We start from the raw sequence: 21807 nt of genomic DNA on the forward strand, positions 1-21807 counted from the left end.
CCTTTCAAGATCAATGGTAATACCAATCAATGGTATTGGAATCACAGATTTATCTTTTGCTTCAGCCACCTCAATGATCATATACGACTTATTAGCGTTGTAATGAATCGTCAAATTCAGGAAGTAGCTCTAATATTTCCTTACTAGGTAAGAATCTGTCCCCAAGTTCAATGTACTGTAAAACCATACCATTTACTTAATCAGGAGGCCAAATCTCCACTTAAAATTCTTTTCTACGTAGTCGGTGGTTATTGAACTCTAGTCATTTCCCATAAATCTCATTATCCTGATCAGTAACTCATGAGTTCTGAAAAGAAATAAAAACTTCAGTAAGGTCTTTCAGTTCTTGAAATTCAACATCATAACATTCTTCTTATATTGAATGTACATGTAACAGTTTTTTTTTTTTTTACTAGTCAAAACTACATTGAACTGATAGTGAATTTTGAAAGAAAGTTCAACTTGTGTCTCTCCATTGCCATCCTAATCACCCTATTACTCCCTATGAAATTTTGTTTAGGCTAAGGAGTGACTAATCAACCATTTTTCATCTTAGCAGTCAAGAGAAGCTAAAATAAATTTTAAAAAATTAATAAATACGTTAATATCACTTAAATCCAATGAAACTATATAATATACAAAGTATAAGTCTCATCGGTATTGATTTTGTGGGCACTTTGGAAAGAACAACCATAAAAATACGCATTCCTCATTCTCTTTCTAATCCTGGAACCAATTGAAAAGGTTAAAGGTGGAAGTGAAGGAGACAGGACCCTGTTTCATAACAAAGTACAAACTAATACTATTAGTCTTGTCGATTCAATTTAATACAATTACACTGACTTGTACAATAGTAACTTGTACTTTCGTACGTTTTAACTCCTGTAATATCACTAATAGTCCTCCCTATTATGAAAAAAATAGGTATTAGTGCAATTACCACGTTGTTTCTATACTTGTACTATGAACTAATACTATTAGATTTCAATTCCTAGGCATGTTCTTCTTCCTCCTAGTGCGCCCTAATCACATTTAAGTAAGAAATTTTCCTTTGTGAAGGTATACTGGTGGGCATTTCATAAAATGGCTTGTGAGAAGAATAAAATATGGAGATTGGTTTAATTCACATTATAGTTTCTACCAATACGTAGATAGCCATTTTTTGTAACTTTAAAGCAAAAGAAACTGATGACTTAAAAATGTCATTTTCATACCTCTTCCTCCAAGCGAAAATTAAGTAGGTTTTATAAAGTTACAACATAACGATGCTTTTCTTTAGCAGTTCCAAGTCTAACGAACAGAACAGTTTTAATTTTTTTTAATGGGACGTATTCCATAGATAGTACCATAGACTGGGATTATTTTCTCTACTGGGGTCGTCCTACAGACTGTCGCAAAGCCAGTAGGGCTATTACAAAGAAACTCCAGCCCATGGTACTATCTATGGAGAACTTCATATACAAAATTAAAAAAAACAACTTTGTAGTAAAGTCAACACGTAGGGACACGTAAAAGGAACACGTAAAAGGAACACTCATTTCCTAAGTCAATTCAAGCAAGATATTTTTATTGACTTCTATATAGCCATGATAATACAATTAACAACATTACTTCTTTGGAAAGTTATTGAGGGAGATTAATATAACCTTTGAGGAGGTTTTCATTACAAATGTTAATAGTACACAATAAAATATAATTTTTATTATAATAATTATTGTCTTGATTTAAGTGTGTTTGAGTTATTTATTTTTTTTGAGGATGACTTTTTTAGTATGGCATTCTCGAAAAGTTTTATCTTCAAATGTGAAAAGTACTTTCCATAGTTTAAGAAAACATCTTCATGAGATATTTCCACAAATAAAGGTGATAAATTAGCCATGATGTAAGGCCAAATTTAATTAAACTATCTTGATATTGTGATTTAATTTCCATCTATTTGACAGAAAGAATTACCACCAGTGACAAATGAAAATCAGTATGAGGTACTCTCTCGAGTTGTGGCTCCTTTATGGGATATAGATTATGTTGAGCAATTAATGGGGAAGAAAAAATGGACCCGGCAAGTAGTGGCAACTATCAAATCGCGTAAAATATCGAAGTTTAAAACTGTAATTCATGAGATTCTTCCTTCTGTAAGAATTCTGTTTATATTATTGTTATTTTAAATATTTAGACTATTTGAAAAATGAAGTATGGATTCATTGAGATAATATGCCAATAATGTTTAATGAAGATTTGTGTATTCTAAAGGAAGAAAAAGGGAACCATACTTCATTAATTGCCATCAACTTTTAATTTTTGCCTGTTAATTTTCTAATTTAATATACATTAGTATTTTATCAATAATATTTTTAAAAATATTGAATTATTTTCCCATATTAGTTCTAGTCTACAAATCAATATAACGACAGAAACTTTAAAACTCACTAATATAGAACGCTTCAAGTTAGTATAGACCTGACGTTCACTGTATAGAATTTGTTTATCCCTTTTGAGCAAGCATTGTAAGCTGTGATCTAATTAAAGAAGGAATTTTTAATTTCCTGGCATTGGTGCTTGACTTTTAAATTGTTATTCCCATATTTCTATTACTAATATTATATCTGTTCTAATTATTACATCTTTACCATCAAATTCTGTTTAAATCCAAAACCCTTTTTTGTAGCCTTATATTTAGCCTTTATTGCTACTATAACATCAATTAGTAAGTAAAATAAATATTGGGAAAGATAATTTTGGAATTAATTTTAATTAAAAAAAATGAAGTAGACTATTTTAAACTGCTTGGTACAGTTATGTTTTTATTTGTTCAGCTACTTTGTAATATGTTCCGGACTTTTTTATATTATCTGAATTTTTTTCTGATGTATGTAATTGCTCATGTCAACCACAATTTTTCTCTTTTTAGCTAAGAATCCTCTTTGTCCCTCACGTTCAAAAGTGGTTTTGTTATTGAACATATCTTGTTTTAGGATTTTTTAAATAATTAGAGAATAAATTAGTAGAAAGCTTGGAGGTAACACATTGTTACACTTTAAAAAACTGAATAAATTTTTGTCTAAATTATCATGAAATTAATGGAATACAAATTTTGTGTCTAGTTTATTTTAGCATCAGTCTTTATGTTATGGATTATCTGTGATCAGATAAATTCTGAATCCAGTTTTTTATTTATTTATTTTTTTTAAGAAAATTAAATAACTAAATTAAAACTGTTTATACAATAATTATTTATATTTTTACTAATCCATTTATATGTTTAGTTGTAATTTTTTACAGTAATATGTAACCATTATTTAATAAGATCTACTTACATTCACTAATTTTTCAGTTATTTAGTCTCCTGTTTGTATTTTTACTTCTGTTAATTAAAATGTTTTGAAAAATACCATAATATTTTTCTTGCAGCCTTTGATTGAATCTTACCGCAACAAAGATGAATTCAGTATTAGACAAGGTATAGATGGAAATGATAAAACTGTTGGTTTTTTTATTGGAAGTCCTGCAGAAGGAAATGTAGTTTGTGTACAGCCAACAAAACTTATTTCTCTAAAAGACTGTCACATGTTATTTGCTGAGGTACAGACACTTTTTTTATTCTGCTGATATCATTTGTTACGATCTCCATAGTTTGCTATTAATTGTAGGTCTTTCAACAACTTATTCGTGATTCTCCTTTAAAAGCTTGTCATGATTTCCATGATGGTGGTTATTGGAGAAACATTATTGTGAGGTCGAATAGAAAAAATGAAATCATGCTGATAGTTGTAGTACATCCTGGAGGAGCTTCAACAGCTGATATGGAAGAATCTAAGCAACTCATAAGAGACAGGCTTTTAAGTACGGAAGCCAATGTTAAGAGTCTCTATTTTCAAGCCTGGTAAGGTAGTAAAAGTTTTATATAGGTTGAATTTTTCTATAAATATTTATTCTGAAAATACTGATTTCAGTCCACATGTAAGATGTAGAAATGATCAAGCCCCATTTGAATTATTATATGGAGACGAATACATTTATGAAACTATCCATGACATTACTGTTAGAGTCTCTCCTGATTCATTCCTGCAGGTGAACAGTGAAGCAGCGGAAATACTCTATGATGCTGCTTTGGGCTTTGCTAATTTAACAGATAAAACAACTGTTTTAGATTTGTACTCAGGAATAGGTTATTAAAAAAACTAATAAATTCAGTTTTATTTTCTGAAGAATTTTAAATATAAGAATTAAATGTATGAATAACATAATTTCTATTGTTTTGAATGTTTCTATAGGAGTTATAAGTCTTCTTGCTAGTAGGCAAGTCAGAGGTTGTGTAGGAATTGAACATACACCTTCGGCTGTTGAAGATGCAATTTTTAATGCCAGTTACAATAACATAACTAATTGTAGCTTTGTCCAAGGACGAGTAGAAAAGGTAGCATTTTTTACTGATATTTCAATGTTTTTTTGATTTACAATATTCATGTTTTTTATATGAATTGCCCTTAGATATTGATATTGATATGTATGAGAGGCACCAGCTGGAATTTATTAACTTAAAATAATTTCTTTTGTCGGCATGCCAATATCCATTGGCAACAGATCTAAAGAAATGTACAGAGGTATATAGATAACAGAGGGTATGCACCCTCTGGGAACGGTTGACCGTGTAGGCAGAGATAAACAAACGAACAGCCTGTATCTTGCACGTGGCCAGTTTAGACATATCGGGGAAAGTACAGCGAGTGGCAAAGAGAAATAGACGCCGTAATTGAAAACAAATAAACACCCCTTATCTCACACGGGGTCTCTCTAAAAACCTCGGGAAAAATACAGTACGCGACAACCGCCAAGCCGACCGATGTACAGAAACAAGTAAGACCTTTTCTGGTGTTAGTTGAATGGCAAGGATAGAATTAATAACTTAGAGTCAGTATAAATATCAAATATCCTAACTGGTACTTCTCAATTCATTATCTTATAATTAAAGTATAAGGATACAAGCCTACCATGCTCTCTCATAATATTATTCTTCGTAATGTATGTATAATTGTTAATATAAAAGATGTAACAAAGACTTTACTTTATAATTAATAATCCCTGCATACCACCTCATATATATAGCATAGTAAATTGGTGAACACGATACCGTTGGAAAGGAACTCCAATGATTAATTATGATATTCATATTTAGCATACCACGGCGAGGGAGTCCAGATGGTGTCTAGTGTTTGAATTAAATATAGCGCATACCTTTTCAGTCGGTTCCCATCAAGAACTGATAAAACTATAAAAAAATATAAATACATAATATAAATATATAAATACAAATACATGAATAAATTTCAATATAATACCTGTACGGGGAACCCCTAGTCGGGCTTAGAAACCCCGAAGCCCCGTACACGGCAATATTTATAAGCATGTGCTAATCCTAAATTTTATAATGCATAATTAATTGAATAGGATTAAAATGTCTTAAGAGGAGAAGATAGTCGGGGGGTAAGCAGAAAAAACACAAACAAAAGAATTATTTATTTGTGCCGACGTTTCGACCTTATTTCAGGTCTTCATCAGGGCTATAAAAACAAAAAGACAACAACCATCATTCAGAGAGAAAAAATAAAATAAATAATAGACTAACAAATTTGGAAATATACATGAGAATGAAATGAAAATATAAACTAGTTAATTAATAACTATGGTCAAAGACAGTAGTAGATTGATAACATTATTATTTAATATGAATTTGGTGAATGACACGATCTTCCTTGTTTAACTGTAACAATTTATTTCATATACAACTACGACATTTCAGGACTATCCCCCATCTTCAGGTTGTTGTTACATAGTCATGTTGCAGCATAAATCGAAGATTTTGCAAGAATTTATGATTAATAGTATTCATATGGTCTTCATTCATAACCTTATTATTATATTCTTAAATTAATGATCTTCTACTGGAAGAGTTTCTAGAATTAATATGAATTTGGTGAATGACAAAATCTTCCTTGTTTAACTGTAACAATTTATTTCATATACAACTACGACATTTAATCCCGAAAACCCCATCTTCAGATTGTTGTTACATAGTCATGTTGCAGCATAAATCAAAGATTTTGCAATAACAATAGAGTTATTGTTATTATGTATCTGCAATATCTCTTAGTTGCTTCTCAATATCTAACTTCTTTGAAAACAGTCATTTTAAAAGCGGACTCTGTACATTCATGATTATTCTTAAAAAAATCATCATTCTTTGATTATAATTACTCAGAAAAATTTGTTGTTTTTGACATTATAAATTATTCATGCAGTTTATTTTTAAATTGTTAATGTTAGTAATATTCCCATTTGAATGATACTATATTTGTGATTAGTGTAATATTATTGTTTATTTATTAAGTTAATTTTTTTTTTCAAATTTCACAGAAAATAAAAAGTGTATTGAAAGAATTGAATCTGGCTTCTGATCTTGTCGCTTTTATTAATCCTGGCAGAGCAGGAATTAGTAAGTTATATTTTATTTTTCATTTTGTCATTTGTTAGTTTAAATTTTTATTGCTGCATTTGTTCTGTGTTGACCTGTAAACAATCAAATCCTTCTAAGAAAATATCTGATTTATGAATATTATTGAAAAAAGGAGAGAAAAATAAATAAAATAATCACCACCGTCTTAGTTTCTTTGCACTGGTTCTATATTCTTAATAAAATAAAGAAAAGGTTCTATTTTTATTTTTAATTAGGGAGCAAATTAAGTATACTGTATAATATATATATGTTATTCATGTATTTGTATATATGATAGAACAATTTACATATGTATAGATAATAAACATAACTTAACAAGTTGAAATGATAAAGATAATAAATAATGTTAGCTCCACAATAACCAATAACATGAATAACTAATCATTTCTAATCAAATTGTGATTCTATTTCAAATACCACAGTAAGAATATTGGATTAAAAAAAAACAAACTAAAGGCCTCTTCTTACTATATAAAACGTTAAACAAGTTTATATAATTGATATGAAGTGATTGAAATTAGTAACTTTCTTTGATTCAGAATATAGGATTTATGATATATGAGGTTCAACGATAAACAAATAACATAAAAATTAATATGAATTAATTTAATGTTTATATGATTTAATTAAATGTCTTTGGTAGAACATGAATAGAAAGGCATGAACATTTAACACTTTCACTAACTGAAACTCAATGTACATGATGTTGGATCATTAAGCATATGGTGTCTCTAACTAAAAGGTAGTTGACATGATAATGTGGATAATTTCTATTTGATCCTTATATTATTTATATATCTATTTACATACCATTACCATCCCCTTGATTTGTTATTGGACCATGATTACTCTTCATTTCCTCACTCCTCTTTCCTTCTTTTAATTTTACCATATTTATTATTACTTTTTAAAATTATTTTATCTCTAATTATTACTTCAGCGATACATTTTCAATTATCTTATTCATTACTGTACTTTTTATTGACATTTATTCTATTCATATATATTTGAATTTTTTTAATTTTATTTTTCTACTTTTTTATATCTATTTTGCATACCTTTTAATATATAATCTTGTAGTCCTACCTTACTTTATAATTTTTCTTTCTTGTTGTTGTTTGTTTATTCAGAAATTAAGGCGTAAAACCCTCCGGTCATCAACGCCAACATCCCACTCATATACACACCCAGTGTTCAATTATATAAATGAAAAAAAAATTCATATATATGTATAAAATAGATAGATAAAAATACATAACATATAAAAAAACCAAACACATAATATATAAAGTATACAAAAAATACATAATATACATAAAAGCATATATATATACACACATATACATACGCATACATTCATATATATACACGATATATTCACAAATAGTCCTTGTATTTTCAGAAAAGACATAATCTTATTTAAATATGTTTCTCCATTTCCCAAGGCCTCTGATATATTTGAAGGTATACCCAGTTCATTTATTCTTCTGCCGTAGAAAACACACTCTTCGAAGATATAATTTATTGTCATTCTTTGATTACATTTCTGCCATCTGGGTGGATCCTCCTTTGTAATTAAGTGAAGGTGTGTGAGTCTGGTGTGTCCTAGTCTTAGGCGTGTTAATACAACCTCCTCTCTGCGGTTGCCACGACTGGAGCTGCTCCATGCCTTGACTTTTTTGCTGCCCTATCAGCCATTTCGTATATGACTAGATTACATATGACACATGACTAGAGTACATATGACTAGATTTGTTTTGTCGAAGGCTTTGTGCATATCAAAATAGACAGCAACAGCTTCCTCCTCTTGAACAAAGGCATACTGTAATTCAGTTTCCATTTGAACCAGGTGATCCATAGTTGATCTCCCTCTGTGAAATCCACATTGAAAGTTTTGGACAAGATGGTACTTTTCCACATGATCCATGTGAGCCTCTTATTTACCATTCGCTCCATTATCTTACATAAGCAACTGGTTAGAAAAATTGGTCGGTAGCTTGATGGATGACGTTTATCTTGTCCTGTTTTCAGAATAGGAATCACGATAGATTGATTCCAGTCCATAGGATAATTTCCAGTGGTCCAGATATAATTATAAAAATCCAAGAGCCAGTTCAGTGTGGTTTTAGGTAGGTGTTGTAACATGGCATAGTGTACATTGCCAGGACCAGGTGAAGATCCTTTAACGCCTTGTAGTATTGATTGCAGCTCTCAGATTGAAAATGGGGCATTGTAATCTTGGTATTCTTCAGTTGTGGAGAAGTCTAAATGCTGAAAAACATTGGTAGGCGAGGCATCATTGTATACTTTAGAATAATATTCCGCGAATATATTATTTATTAAATCTGGATCGTCGCACAATTTCCCTTCACTAGCTAGAGTATATCTGCAAGCTGCTCTAGTTCCTTTTATTTTCCTCATTTTATCCCATACGACATTGAATGGGGTAGAAGAGATAATGGACTCGATAAATGATTTCCAAGATTCCTTTTTTCTTTCATTTATAATTCTTCTACATATAGCCTTTTGTTTTTTATATTCAACTAGATTCTCCATAATCATATATTTTTTAAATTTCTTGAAAGCCTTTCTTCGAAGTTGTATAGCTTTCTTACAATCAGTGTTGAACCAGGGAACAGGCGGCCTTTTGAGGCAGCCCAGGCTTTGTGGGATTGAAATTTCTGCAGCTGTGAGTATAGCTTCAGTTATAGCTTGGCATCCATCATCGATAGTTAGGCTGCTAGGGGGATCTTGTGGTAGGCCAGCTAGCGAAGTGAATTTAGACCAATCTGCTTTTTCTATGATCCATTTAGGTATAGTGCTGTTATCGTGATTGACATTTCTCAATTTCAAACGGATTGGGAAATGATCACTACCATAAGGTTCTGGTAGAACTGTCCAGTCTATAGCATTGATTAGTGAACTGCTGCACATAGAAAGATCTATAGATGAAAATGTGCGGTGAGTAGCGCTGAAATACGTTGGTTCACCGGAATTTAGTAGCAGATGGTCAGTTAAATCTAGGAAATTTTCAATTATTTGACCTCTGGGATTGGTATTTTTAGATCCCCACAGTATTGAATTTGAATTAAAGTCTCCGGTGTATAAAGCAGGCTTTGTCAGCTGTCCATGGATGTGAAGGAGGTGTTCTATTTCTATGGTGTTATCTGGAGGGAGATAAATACTGCAAATTGTGAAGGTAATGTTTAAATGAACTGTAACCGCTATTACTTGGAGGGGGGAGTCTATTTCTACTGGGTGGGAATAGATTGAGTCTTTTATGCCAATGGCTACTCCTCTACATGCACGTTCATAGTTTTCATTAAGAGTAAATTGATCTGAAGGCCTTAGATGTGTTTCTTGTAAGCTTAAACAGAACGGATCTTTATCAGAAATTAATATCTTCAAATCATTAAAATGACTTTTAATACCGTTACTGTTCCATTGGACTAGGGTCATAACTAGTTATTTTTTGGAGCTGAGAAGAACCTATTCTTGAGATCCTATACTAGTTATTCTTTGCTCCTCTCTCTTCGCTCTGCTTTCGGTTTGGAGATCTATTTCGAGTTTTACTTCTAGCTCTCCTATCTTTAACTAAAGTCCATTGACCGAGTGAGTTACCTGGGCAAGCGTGAGGAGAGGTGAGTTCATTAGGGGCTCTTTTTTCCGATGCTAAAGAGTCCGGATCCGTGGAACGAACAGCTTCTATCTGTTTGCAAGCCATAAGCGGTGGGTTAGTAGGTGTGGGAGATTCGGAAGATGAAGGTGTGGAAGGGAGAGGAATAGGTGAGGTAGATACGGGAATAGTTGGAGAGGGGAGTGTGAAGGGGAGAAGGAGAGGAGTGGGGTTACCGCTTTTATTACTATCACCCGAGCGACCGGGTATTAAGGATGGTTTGTTAGTTGTTCCTGACGACTTTTTAAATACAAAGACTTTATCCAATTCATCAGTCTCTACACTAACACTAACTTTTTTTTGGTTTTTCACAATATTAGAAAAAGTAATCTGAGAAGAAAGTGGATGTAGTGATTCATACTTTTTCTTAGCGGCCATATAACTAATTTTGTCCATATCTTGAATACTTCTAATTTCCTTTTCTTTAAGAAAAGCCTTACAGGTTTTCGAAAAAGAGTCATGTTGTTCTGGGCAATTGACACATTTTAAGGGACTGCTACATTGTGTACCTTCATGTTTGGCTTTTCCACAATATCTACATATTGGCTCTTTTTTACTTTTTTAAGTTTTGTATGGCCGAACCTACAGCATACCATACAGCGCGTCGGGTTACTGATAAACATTCTAACATTAACATTGTGGTATCCTATTTTAATTTCATTGGGTAATGCTGGGATATTGAAAGTTAAGAGATAATTATTACTTTCATGTTTTTCGTTATTTTTATAAAAAATCATTCTTTTTACATCAACAACGTTCTGCATTTTCAATTCATCTTTAATTTCTTTGATAGAACAAAAATTGAGCTCCGGACACCAAATAACGCCCCTACTCATGTTTAGCCTAGCGTGTGGTTCAACCTTAATCGGAAAATTATTTAAAAGATTTTCACATTTTAAGATTTTATCGGATTGTTTATCAGACAATATTTCTACCAAGTGTTCCATACCGAGTGTTCCATCTCTTAATTTTTTACATTGTTTGACTTCACTAATCAGATTATTTAAGTTTTTGTAAATAAAAAAAGGCGAAATCCTACTGAAATCTAAAACATTTCCAATTTCATCAGTTTCTGTTCTTTTAATAATATAAAACCTGTTATAGTTTTTGGGTTTAGTTTCATTATTTCTTATGTCTGTACTTTTAAATTTTGCTTTTTTTACGTTTAGCTGGTGGAGATTCAGCCATCGTTATAGCTTCCAATGTAACCAAAAAAAAACAAAAAACAATGAGTTTTAATAAGAAAGTAAATTAAAGATGTCCCTTATCTGTTTTTGATCACCAAACAACTCCACGGGCCATAAACACAAACTCGGAAACCACTGTTAAAAGTTACACAAACGCACTATTGTTTCCAAATATCAAAGGCACAGGCACCGACGATGTTTCTTCACCGGAATCTGGAAGACAACTCTTTTTCTTTCTTGTATTTATTTGGTCCTGATGAAGCCCTACAATGTGGGGCAGAACAAGAACATTGGTGTCTAATTTATAGTTTTTCTGCTATTCTGCATACTTTTTTTTTACTGCCTTTCTTACTTGAACTACCTTTCTACTATTAATTATGCCTGTCAACTAATAATCTTCAAATTTTATAAAAAGTACTCATAGGCCCATATTTAGTTTTAAATTAAATTGTATTATTAATACAAATCAAAAACACAAAATTACTTAGATAAACAAAAGAGATTATCAGAATATTAAGTGTTGGTCCCTTGCATTGTCATATTATATTCTTATGTGAGTAAGTTCATTATAGACAAAAGCTATGTCTTTTTTAGCTTTATGTAAAAAAAAAAAAAAAGGAGCTTTTTCCCGTCCTGTTTACCTTGGATCAAAACTTAGACTATTATCTGCTAACAATGGAATCCATCTTTGATTTAACAATTTAAAACTCCTCTCCTAATGGCTGTTATCCTCTCCAAGTTGTTTGTATTGATCCTGTCCAGCTGTTGTAGAGCAAATTCTTCCTTCACTTCCTGAACTGCATTTGTGGCAAAATGAAAATTCCAGGTAAAGAGGGTGTATTTAGTGGATCCGAACAACTGGATTCTACTGCATATTATATTAAATAGATAGTTACATGAATCAAAATATAAGTGTTTCTTGACATTTTAAATTGGAATAAATTACTTTTTTTTTCCAGGTCAGAATATTCTTAGAGTGTTAAGAAAAAATACTCTTATAAGAAAAATTGTTTACGTTTCTTGCAAAGCAGATCATAAAAATTCACTTAAAAATTTTGAAGACTTTTGTTCTGTTTCATTTGATAAATCTGAACCATTTTTATTAACTGATGTGCAACCCGTAGACATATTCCCACTTACTAATCATTGTGAACTGATTTTAGTCTTTCAAAGGTGATTTTATTTTTACATTACAAAGCGATTACATTGTAGATGGTACTTTCTTAGCTTTATTAAATATATATTGCTAAATTGAAATGTATTGTACTGTTGTATTACGTGTTTGAAACTGTATTGTAGTTTTGTCTGTAATTAAATTACTATAATTTTCTTAAATAATATAGTCTGTAAATATTTTTATAAACTACATTTTATTGTTGTATTAATTCTATCTCCTTTCCTCTCCTCTCTCTTATTACACATGCACGCATCCCTATGGCGAAGGTGGTCTACCCTGCTTAGAGTATTTTGTCAACTTTTTTTATATTCCTCAGTCAACTGGACAAAAGTGGATATTATTCGACAAATTAGACGAAATGAATAACATTATTAGTGTAGGTTACTTGCTTCGATAATGGGAAACCACAAGAGCTGCCAATGGCACATAAGAGGAGTATTACTTTCAGGTGAGTAAATAATACAAAAATCATCAAGTGGCTTAAGGATACTTGTCTTCAATGAAGGGTTTGCCCATACCCCAGATTCTAGGAACCACTCTCTGGAAAAGTCAGTTAGGTCATGTGAATATATTCATAATTAATAAAGAATTTTATAATAAAATAGTTGAGTGGGTCTAAACCATGCCTCAAGACTTGTTATACTGAGTCGCATGTCAAATCTTGTAATAAAACAGTAAGAAAAAACTAAATATAATTGTGAATTTGAATAATGATAGAACGAAAGGGTTGTTTATTGTGCTATTTTCTTATCTATTGTGTTATTATTATTTTTATTATCTTTTCTTGTAAATGTTTAATGTAAATTGATGTTGTATGATTGGGCAATAAATTCTTCAGTAAATTCACATTAAAAATACTGTGTATCTATTTTTTTTAATAAAGAAGAGAAGGATTGATCAAAAGACTATTTATTTATTATGTCCGGATGATTAGTATTTATTGAATTTGTCCAGGACGGACAGAATCGGACAAAATTTCCCATTTCTACATGCCATTATGATCTTACATCAAATTTACTGGATGTATTATTAAGTTGTAGTTACACAGTTGTAAATTTCAATAAAGAAAAATAAAAAAAATAAAAATTTTAATTTGAAGATTATCATTAAGTACCTCTTATTGTCTCTCATTTGTTATAAATACTACATTGAGTATTTTGTGAATGAATTCATTCTTGTATTTCCATTGGTAAATTCAATAAATAACTTATCCCTCCCTGATACAATTGGTAGTTTTTGATGTTTAGTGATTACTTTTGGTTTCTTTATTATTATTCAAAGTTATTATGCTATTTAATTAGGGATTAGATAGTTTAAATTGGCCAATCCTTCACTCTTCTGGCTTCAAATTCTGGATTAACTGGCTAAAGTTTAACATTCCAGAAAATTAATGAGCATGGTTTGACAGTTATTTCCAGGGCCTTGCTAAGACTAATTTAAAATTTTAAAAAATCTGAATAAATCGGGTGATTAGAGTTCTGACCAAACTATCCTAAGAATACCAGAGTTAATAATCAGAAACCTCTACCAATTCCTGCCTGGCTAGGCCCTTAATGGCGTTAACAGGACTCATTATTTATTTTATTGTTTTACTTAGTTTATAGATTTTTTCCAAGATGTACCAATATACTTTTTATTTTATCAATCTGATTTGTATCATATGTTTTGCTTCGAAATTTGTTATTATTATTTAATCTAATTATGCTATGAATAATGTTTTTTTCATTTTATTGAGCTTTTTTTTATAATGCCTTCCAAATCAATTGTTATTTTAATTATAGTGTATATATAATATTATAGAAATTTTGTCTGGTGCTGAATTTGGATTATTGTAGAATAGTCATAAATTTTGTTGAGCTGAGAAGTCATTTACTAATGAAAAATTTGAGGTATCACTACTTAAACAAAGTATTGTCAAGTCTTGGTATAGCAATTCAATCATGGGAATTTCAAGATTATGTACTAGAACACCATGAATGAAAAACCTTCTTGCATGGTATCATAAAAATTTGATGATTGAAAAATAAAAAAAGGGGGATTACAGCATAGAGATGAGTCTTACTGCCTTTCTTCTTGCGATGAGGATCATCAATTAAAAATTTGTTGATAGGTGGCAATAGTTTACTGAATACACCTATTCGTTTTTTTTTTCAACACTGATGGGTTATAGAGTTATTATTTTTTTCAATATAAATATATTATATTTCTGTGCACATTTTTTTTTGTATATATACAGGGTGTCCCAGTATCCATGCTTACCCCTTTAATGGAAACAATTTTTATAAATTTTGGTGTCGATTTGTTATACAATTATTTATTAAGTTTTCAGGGCCAGTTGAGGAAACTCGATTTATAATGATTCAGATTTATATGGGAAACTAAATTTTAAAACAATTTTGTTTCTCTGCATTTGTTGATTTTTCATACTATTTGTATGCTGGTAATTGTAAATTGTTCATTTTTACTATTAAAATTCACATTTTTAGGATGTCTGTTAAAAAAAAAAGTCTGAATTCATCTTAAAATTCTATTTACTATCAGAATCCTTGAAAAAAAATTTACTCTATCCTATGGGAAATTTCAAGTTGCACTGAAGAAGAACCAGAAAAGGTTAGAAAAGAATGTATTCTCAAAAAACCGACCTCGTGCCACTTTTATGGCCCAGCGAAATTCCAAAAATTATAGAGGTTATGGGGTGCACAAGTGTAGTAGAACATCCAGTATATGAATAAAATGCTTGTCCTCAATTTATGGTTTATAGCAATTTATCTTCTTTTGACATGAGGAAAAAAAAAGTAAGTTAACTTAAATATAATGAGCTGTGCTGGTAGCATGTTTTTTTTTTAAGTGTAGAATTCTTCAGCCAGGTAATAAGGTATATATTCTGTTCCAATATATTATTATTATTTGCTAAAATGTATACACTAGGATACAAATTAATTTTCATTGAATCATTTAACCTTTGATATTTCAATTTCCTTGTATACTGCATTATGTTATGAAAATGATTAATGGTGTTTGTGAGGTGAAATATGTAAAATAATGCTTGTGTTTGTTTATTGTGTTATTTCCAAAATTACATTTTACAATATTATAGTGCAGAACTAATGGTCAAAATACATTTTCTTTTATTCTGTATTTTGATATTTGATATCATTACATTATATATATATCATACATAAATATAACCTGAATGTACATAAATATATAACAGAGGGATCTTTTACATATAAATAGGTATGAATCTTAAAAACTAAGTGCGGTACAGTAGCAGATTCTGAATTTTACATGTACTCCTAATACTCAGTATTTACATAATAAGACATTTACAATATTAATTATTTTAACCAACTTTTAAAATGAATTAATTTATTTTAAATGAATTTTCAGCTTTGTTTATGTATTAATGATTATTAAATAAATTTGTTCTATTTTAAAAATTGCCTAACACTACTTATGAAAAACAATATCTAGAATCTTTTCGGGGACAAACATTATCACAAGCATCTATCCTAGGATAAAACATTTTAAGGCCACTGTGTTTTAAAGTTTTTAGGTGTTTATTTATTTAGAGCTTCATTTTTATTATTTAAAGAAAAAAAAAAATTGTAAAAATTCTGGTTATTGAAGTAATATAAAATTCTCTTAGAGAATTCAATTTGAATATATTATCAGTGTTCCCTCCATTTATAATTCATTTGTTAAAACTATAACTCAAAAATATATTGTTATTTGTAACAAATATTTCATCATTGGATGTATACTCTACACGAAATAGATACATTTATCCAAATGGGTTGTAGTCAAAAATAATTTGTCACATATAAAACATATTCAAACATATAAAAATATTTTTATTTATTTAGAATTTGATGACGCCTTCAGTTACATTATTTATTTTTTTTATATTTTTTTTTTTATATTTAAGTTGATATATTTCACATACAATATAATTGTATTGGTTTATAGTAATACCATTTAAATTTAATTTGATAGTTATTTTATGGGGTGTTTTGAAAATACACAAGTTTTGTCATGGAAAATCAAAAGCTCGCAGCAAAACAACTATGGTTAAATAATTAGATTTAGTAAATAATTTAATATTGATTAGTATTAAGTCTGGCAACTATGATTGTTACATTTCAAGACTATAGAAGCAAAATATATACATTTAATATGCCATAGCAATCATAACCCAGGCTAAGAATCATAATGATAAAAGGAAGCCATTTTTAATTATTTACTTACAATAAAAGGCAGTTCGCTAAGAATATAATTTAGTAATTATTAATCGCAAAACATAATATATGCATGTATCACGTTATAATACAAAAAAAAAAGAAAACTACTATTTAAATACAACTTATAATAATAAACAAGTATTTAAATATTTAAATGGGTTAACAATTATAAAATACATAAATGAAATAACATCATACAAACTATCTCTTGGGAATAGCGTATTTCATACCCGAATCAGCTAACTTGTGTTCTGGTAGGCTTAAAGGGCTAACTACACCAAATAAAATACAATCTCTTTTTCCTCATACAAAACATTTCTATTCCTTTAAAACACTTATTAAGCTGAAGCAATGGTATAATAAAAAGGAAATGTAAGAAATAATAGTCAGAAATAAATACCTACAATTAAATGACCTTAAGAAATTAAAGAATAGAGTAATAGAGAGAAGAGAAAAGAATCAGGGAGAGGGAAGACATAGCAAGTGATTAGAAGCTAAACTGGGCAGTTTTGACGGTCTTTACATAAGCTTCTGCTTGGCGCATTCTGTGCACAGGATATCCTCTGCATCAGTAATGAAACCTCGTCCGACAAGGGATGATCTGCAAGAAGCGCAGATGAAGCAGTCATTATGCCAGTGTCGATCTTCGAAAGAAATGAATCGTGTTCCACCGATACCTGTAATAACAAAAAAAAAAAAAATGGTTATATGATTTATAATTTCATTGTTTCTTTCCTAAACATACTCAAGTTGACTAGCAATTATTCTTTATGTAAATTTGACCTTTTATTAGGTTTTCATTTTAAAAAGTTGGAACATTAAGATTTATAATAGGTAATTAATCATGGATTAAGAAAGGACTAATTTAAACCCCAAGAATTATTTAATTAAATTATATTATAAAAAAATTGATATTTTGGTCTTTTAATTTTAAATATTCAAACAGGTACTTCCAAGATTTGTGTACAGTTATATAATAAACTGATTATTCACACATAATATATGTTTTGAAAATAGTTGAAATGTCAACATTTTTTTTCTTTAATAATGTAGTTTAATAAAATTTGTAATACTTTTATTAATAAAAAATCTGAGGATTTAAAGTGGACCTTTTTTCAATTCAGAACTGATTACTTATTACAAATTGTTATTTATTGTAATGTTTCACCATCTTGAATATTATTAAATGGTGCCAAAGTATGTTACCATGGATATCATTAGTCTGCTCAGAAGTGTCACCAGTAAGAATATCTAAAAGGTAGGATTTTATTTCATAGTAGGACCACAGAATCAATCTATAACTTTTAACTTGAAAAGATCCATGATATAAGATGCGATGTTTTAAAACCTTGACTGCCCACCACAAGATAAATTATGGTTGACAGTTTGCTCAATGCTAGCTAATACAAATACATAGGATTTCTCAAAATCAAATTTTAGATATTGCTCTATTTATATTTCATATTTTTTTGGGTTAGTATGTTTTTTCTTTATTAATAATTGAATGATCAAATAAAAATAAATTTCTAAATCTGTTTAATGGATAAAAAATAAAATAAAAACAAATTACCAGTTATAGGTTTGCAGCATGCTGTGCATCTCTTAGCGAACAGTTCTCCAAAGCATTCTGCGCAATATGGCTTCTCATCTCTAGATGTAAAGCGCTGCCCAGCGAGGGATGTGCTGCAGTTTGTGCATGTAAAGCATTCTCTGTGCCATGGCTCATTTTTATATGTCACACCACCACTGGTAATGATCTGAAATCATAAGAATATAAGAGTTAAAATTGTATGACGAAAAAGTTAATTTACTTTCCAAAGCAGAACTTTTGTGGATCTCCAAAAATTGTTTATATTTTTTTGACATCTAAATGAGTTATGCAAATAATTATGTATATTTTTTTTATTACCATCTAATAATATCTATTGACTTGATTTAGAATTCACACCAAGTCCTCATAAAATCTTTGTTGTTGTTGTCTGGGGCTTTAGGGCGTAAAACCCTGAGGTCATCAACGCCCATTTTATATAAAATCTTTGTGATATTGAGTTATGGATTTAAAAATAATTTTCAATTATAAAAAATGTAACCATTTCTGATTAGTTTATTGAAAGAACAGTTCATTAATAAAACAAAAAATTGCTTAGTTAATAAAAAACATAAATTAGCTTCATTGATACAATAGAAATTTTCATATTTCCTTCAAATTTAAATTTTACATCCTAAGCATGTAAGTGGATTTTGCTAGGAAGGAGTTTGTTAAAATTACTTACAAATTTGGTAATGTATTTGTATACAATTTTATTTAGTTTTTGTTAATGGATTTTTATTATAAGTCGGTTACATATGAAAAAAAAAATCTGAAGTAGTTTATTATTAATGAAAAAAGAATACTCCATCAAATTTATATTTTATCTAAATAGATGATAAAGATGTTATAAACAAAATGATGTATGTATGTATACATATATGTTAGGGATGTAATGTATTTGTATATGCATGTATGTAAGGGATGTAATATATGTATACATCCCATCATATTTCATAGATTTAAATAAATAGAGATTCACTAGTACTTTAATTTTTTCTCTTGGTATCCATAGTTCACAGATATAACAAGAACCTAACAAATTTTTGAATAGTGGGGAAATCATGGTAAAGTGGAAAAATTTGAGCAAACAAAAATGTTTTTATTTCAAATAAGAACATGATTACCTTATTGCACTTAACGCAGCGAGTGGCAAATTTTTCTTCATAGCAAGTTGCGCAATAAATTTCCTGTTCCCTAGGAATGAAGCTCTTAGTTCCAATTGCTGTCTTGCAGACACAGCAGCAGAAGCATTGCTCATGCCATTGTCTAGTCTTGTATTCCATCTTCTTTGTGCCTAAAACAAAATATTTTTGTAAACTTACATTGTAAACTGAATATAAAAAAGTAAAGGATGAATGTAAAACAATTGACAACGCACATAAATCTTTTCTTGAGATTAAAAATAAGACGTAACACCTCCCAAAAAAGAGAATGTTGTCTAAGAGGATAATGAGGAAAAAGAAAGTAATTTAAATACTAAGAAAAAAAACTTCCAGGAGTAGTATATATAAAAACATATAATTTTAATAATGGGTGTGAAGAAAAAATATGTTTATAGAATAGAACTGTTACATATAAAATACAAAATATGTTAGTATATAAGAAGGAGATGGCCACGGTTGTGATCAAGAAAGAAGGAAAAAATAATAATAAACTATTTATTTATTTTCTGTTGATGTTTCGACCTATGTTGTTGGTCTTCATCAGGGCTGTAGGTGTAAATGTAAACAAAGAACCCTCAAATGAACAAATATGACCCTTATGTCATTATGGTGTAAATTTTACATCTTTGGTCAATTGAGGTGTTTTTGTTCACCTTCCACCTACAACTTCATTAGGGTCAAGTCGAAACGTCAGCAGAAATAAATAAATAGTTGATTATAATTTTTTCTTCCATCTTAACCGGATCCCTGGCCATCTCCTCCTTATTAACTCACAGCCAATCATCTATATATATATTATTATTATATAACTTTATTTTAAATAATTTGGCTTTAAGGATTTTTCCCCTCAGCCATTTTGATCTTATTTAATAATTAACAATTATTCCCACTAAAAAAATAAACAACCACAATAAAGTTGATCATAGTAAAAATATTTTAGCAAAATTTTCAATTTAATATTGAGATTTTATTTATATGCAAAAAATCGTGGATATATTAAAATTCTTTGTAGACATGGAAGTCACAGAATGTTGTAGGAGACACAGACTGTTGTTATGTATATTTTTTCTTTGGAATTTAGTTCGATCTTTTGTTTAGGTGAAGATAGTAAAGATTTTAAACATTACTATTACGTCATAACTATTCGAAAAAATATATACTATATCCACCTAGTTTTAATAACAAATGTGAAAAATAAATTTTTTTTTTTGAAAAAAATTTAGGCAAAGGATAAGTTAAAAGTAGAACACAAAGATATATTATCAAAATTATTTATTCTAGGATCTATCAAATTAAGTAATAGATAATGGAGACCAAATTTCTATGTCGACCTTAATTATCTTTGTTCTATGAACATTTTTATTGGAACAAAATATGGTTAAAAAATTAGCATAGGTAATTAACCATGATGATTAGTCGTGAAATGAGAGCATTTTGGAAGGGAAGGAGCTATATGCAGGGACTCATATTCAATGATAAGGAACACGCAAACTGTCTACACCTGCTATTCCGATGTTGGTTTGCAAAATTACTTTTTGGTATCAAGATCTCCTCCCCAAAGCGTGATGGATTAACATTCGTAATTCTGCACGCTATTTATTTGAGTAATAAACACCTGGTAGTGCCTTTGTGATCAATCATAGGCTTTATTATTGATGTAGCATATTTTGTAGACAATGGTTTCAATGAAGTTTATAAATTAAAAACAGGGACTGAGGTTTAACGTATATTTTTTAAAATGTGTCAATATATAAAAATAATAATAGCAAACATTTGAAAGTATATAAAAATAGTATTATTTGATGAATACAAATATTTTTCTACTATTAATTAACTTTACGCCGAACGTATAAGAAGTATCAAGTAAACAGGGCGCTGAAGTATGCCAAAACGCAACACTTTTAGACTATGCCATTCAGCATTTGCTAGGAGTTGAAATTGTTTTTTGAAACAAACTACATAACTACATTAAGATCATTACTGATGTACGTTTGTGACGAGGAAGGTACTTTAGTGAAAGATTTTTTGAAAATTTTGCATTTAATCTCTGCTACATTATTTCAATGAAGATTTTTTCTCACCCTTCTATGAATTTTATAATTTAAACATCATATGTTTAATGTTTATCACATGCTACAGAGATGTATTCGGATGGAACATACACGACTCACCAACTATCATCCCATAAAGAAGGAAGGATGAACCGATGTGTTGCTACTGCTGAAGTGTTCTCGCTGTTGGGCACATTCTTACTGGGTTGC

At 29.8% G+C, this 21807-nt stretch overlaps 2 protein-coding genes across 2 annotated transcripts in view; one reads left to right on the forward strand and one right to left on the reverse strand.

The window, feature by feature from the left end:
- Positions 1 to 1637: 1637 nt before the first annotated feature.
- On the forward strand, positions 1638 to 12742 carry LOC106683003 (tRNA (uracil-5-)-methyltransferase homolog B). The gene is made up of 8 exons (XM_014424199.2): positions 1638 to 1863; positions 1944 to 2132; positions 3409 to 3579; positions 3648 to 3880; positions 3951 to 4165; positions 4272 to 4414; positions 6412 to 6490; positions 12334 to 12742. Exons 1-8 carry the CDS (start codon positions 1759 to 1761, stop codon positions 12549 to 12551), a joined length of 1353 nt encoding a protein of 450 aa, XP_014279685.1. The 5' UTR covers positions 1638 to 1758; the 3' UTR covers positions 12552 to 12742.
- A 2849-nt stretch (positions 12743 to 15591) lies between these two features.
- Positions 15592 to 21807, reverse strand: part of Lmpt (Limpet) — a gene marked incomplete at its 5' end in the record, with an annotated part of 767445 nt that continues 761229 nt past the window's right edge. Inside the window, 3 exon segments of the mRNA XM_067051042.1 lie at positions 15592 to 17469; positions 18363 to 18549; positions 19508 to 19677. Coding sequence (XP_066907143.1) covers positions 17312 to 17469; positions 18363 to 18549; positions 19508 to 19677 — 515 coding nt within the window.

Source organism: Halyomorpha halys, unplaced genomic scaffold (genome assembly GCF_000696795.3).
Source record: "Halyomorpha halys isolate HHAL.00 unplaced genomic scaffold, Hhal_1.1 Scaffold458.1, whole genome shotgun sequence".
NCBI lineage: Eukaryota > Metazoa > Arthropoda > Insecta > Hemiptera > Pentatomidae > Halyomorpha > Halyomorpha halys.

Bases quoted from the DNA above. Each gene is read 5' to 3' on its own strand.
- LOC106683003 (XM_014424199.2), top strand. From the start codon at position 1,759: ATGACTTTTTTAGTATGGCATTCTCGAAAAGTTTTATCTTCAAATGTG. The intron at 4,166-4,271 runs GTTATTAAAAAA...ATGTTTCTATAG, and splicing joins AGATTTGTACTCAGGAATAG to GAGTTATAAGTCTTCTTGCT. The intron at 4,415-6,411 runs GTAGCATTTTTT...CAAATTTCACAG, and splicing joins TCCAAGGACGAGTAGAAAAG to AAAATAAAAAGTGTATTGAA.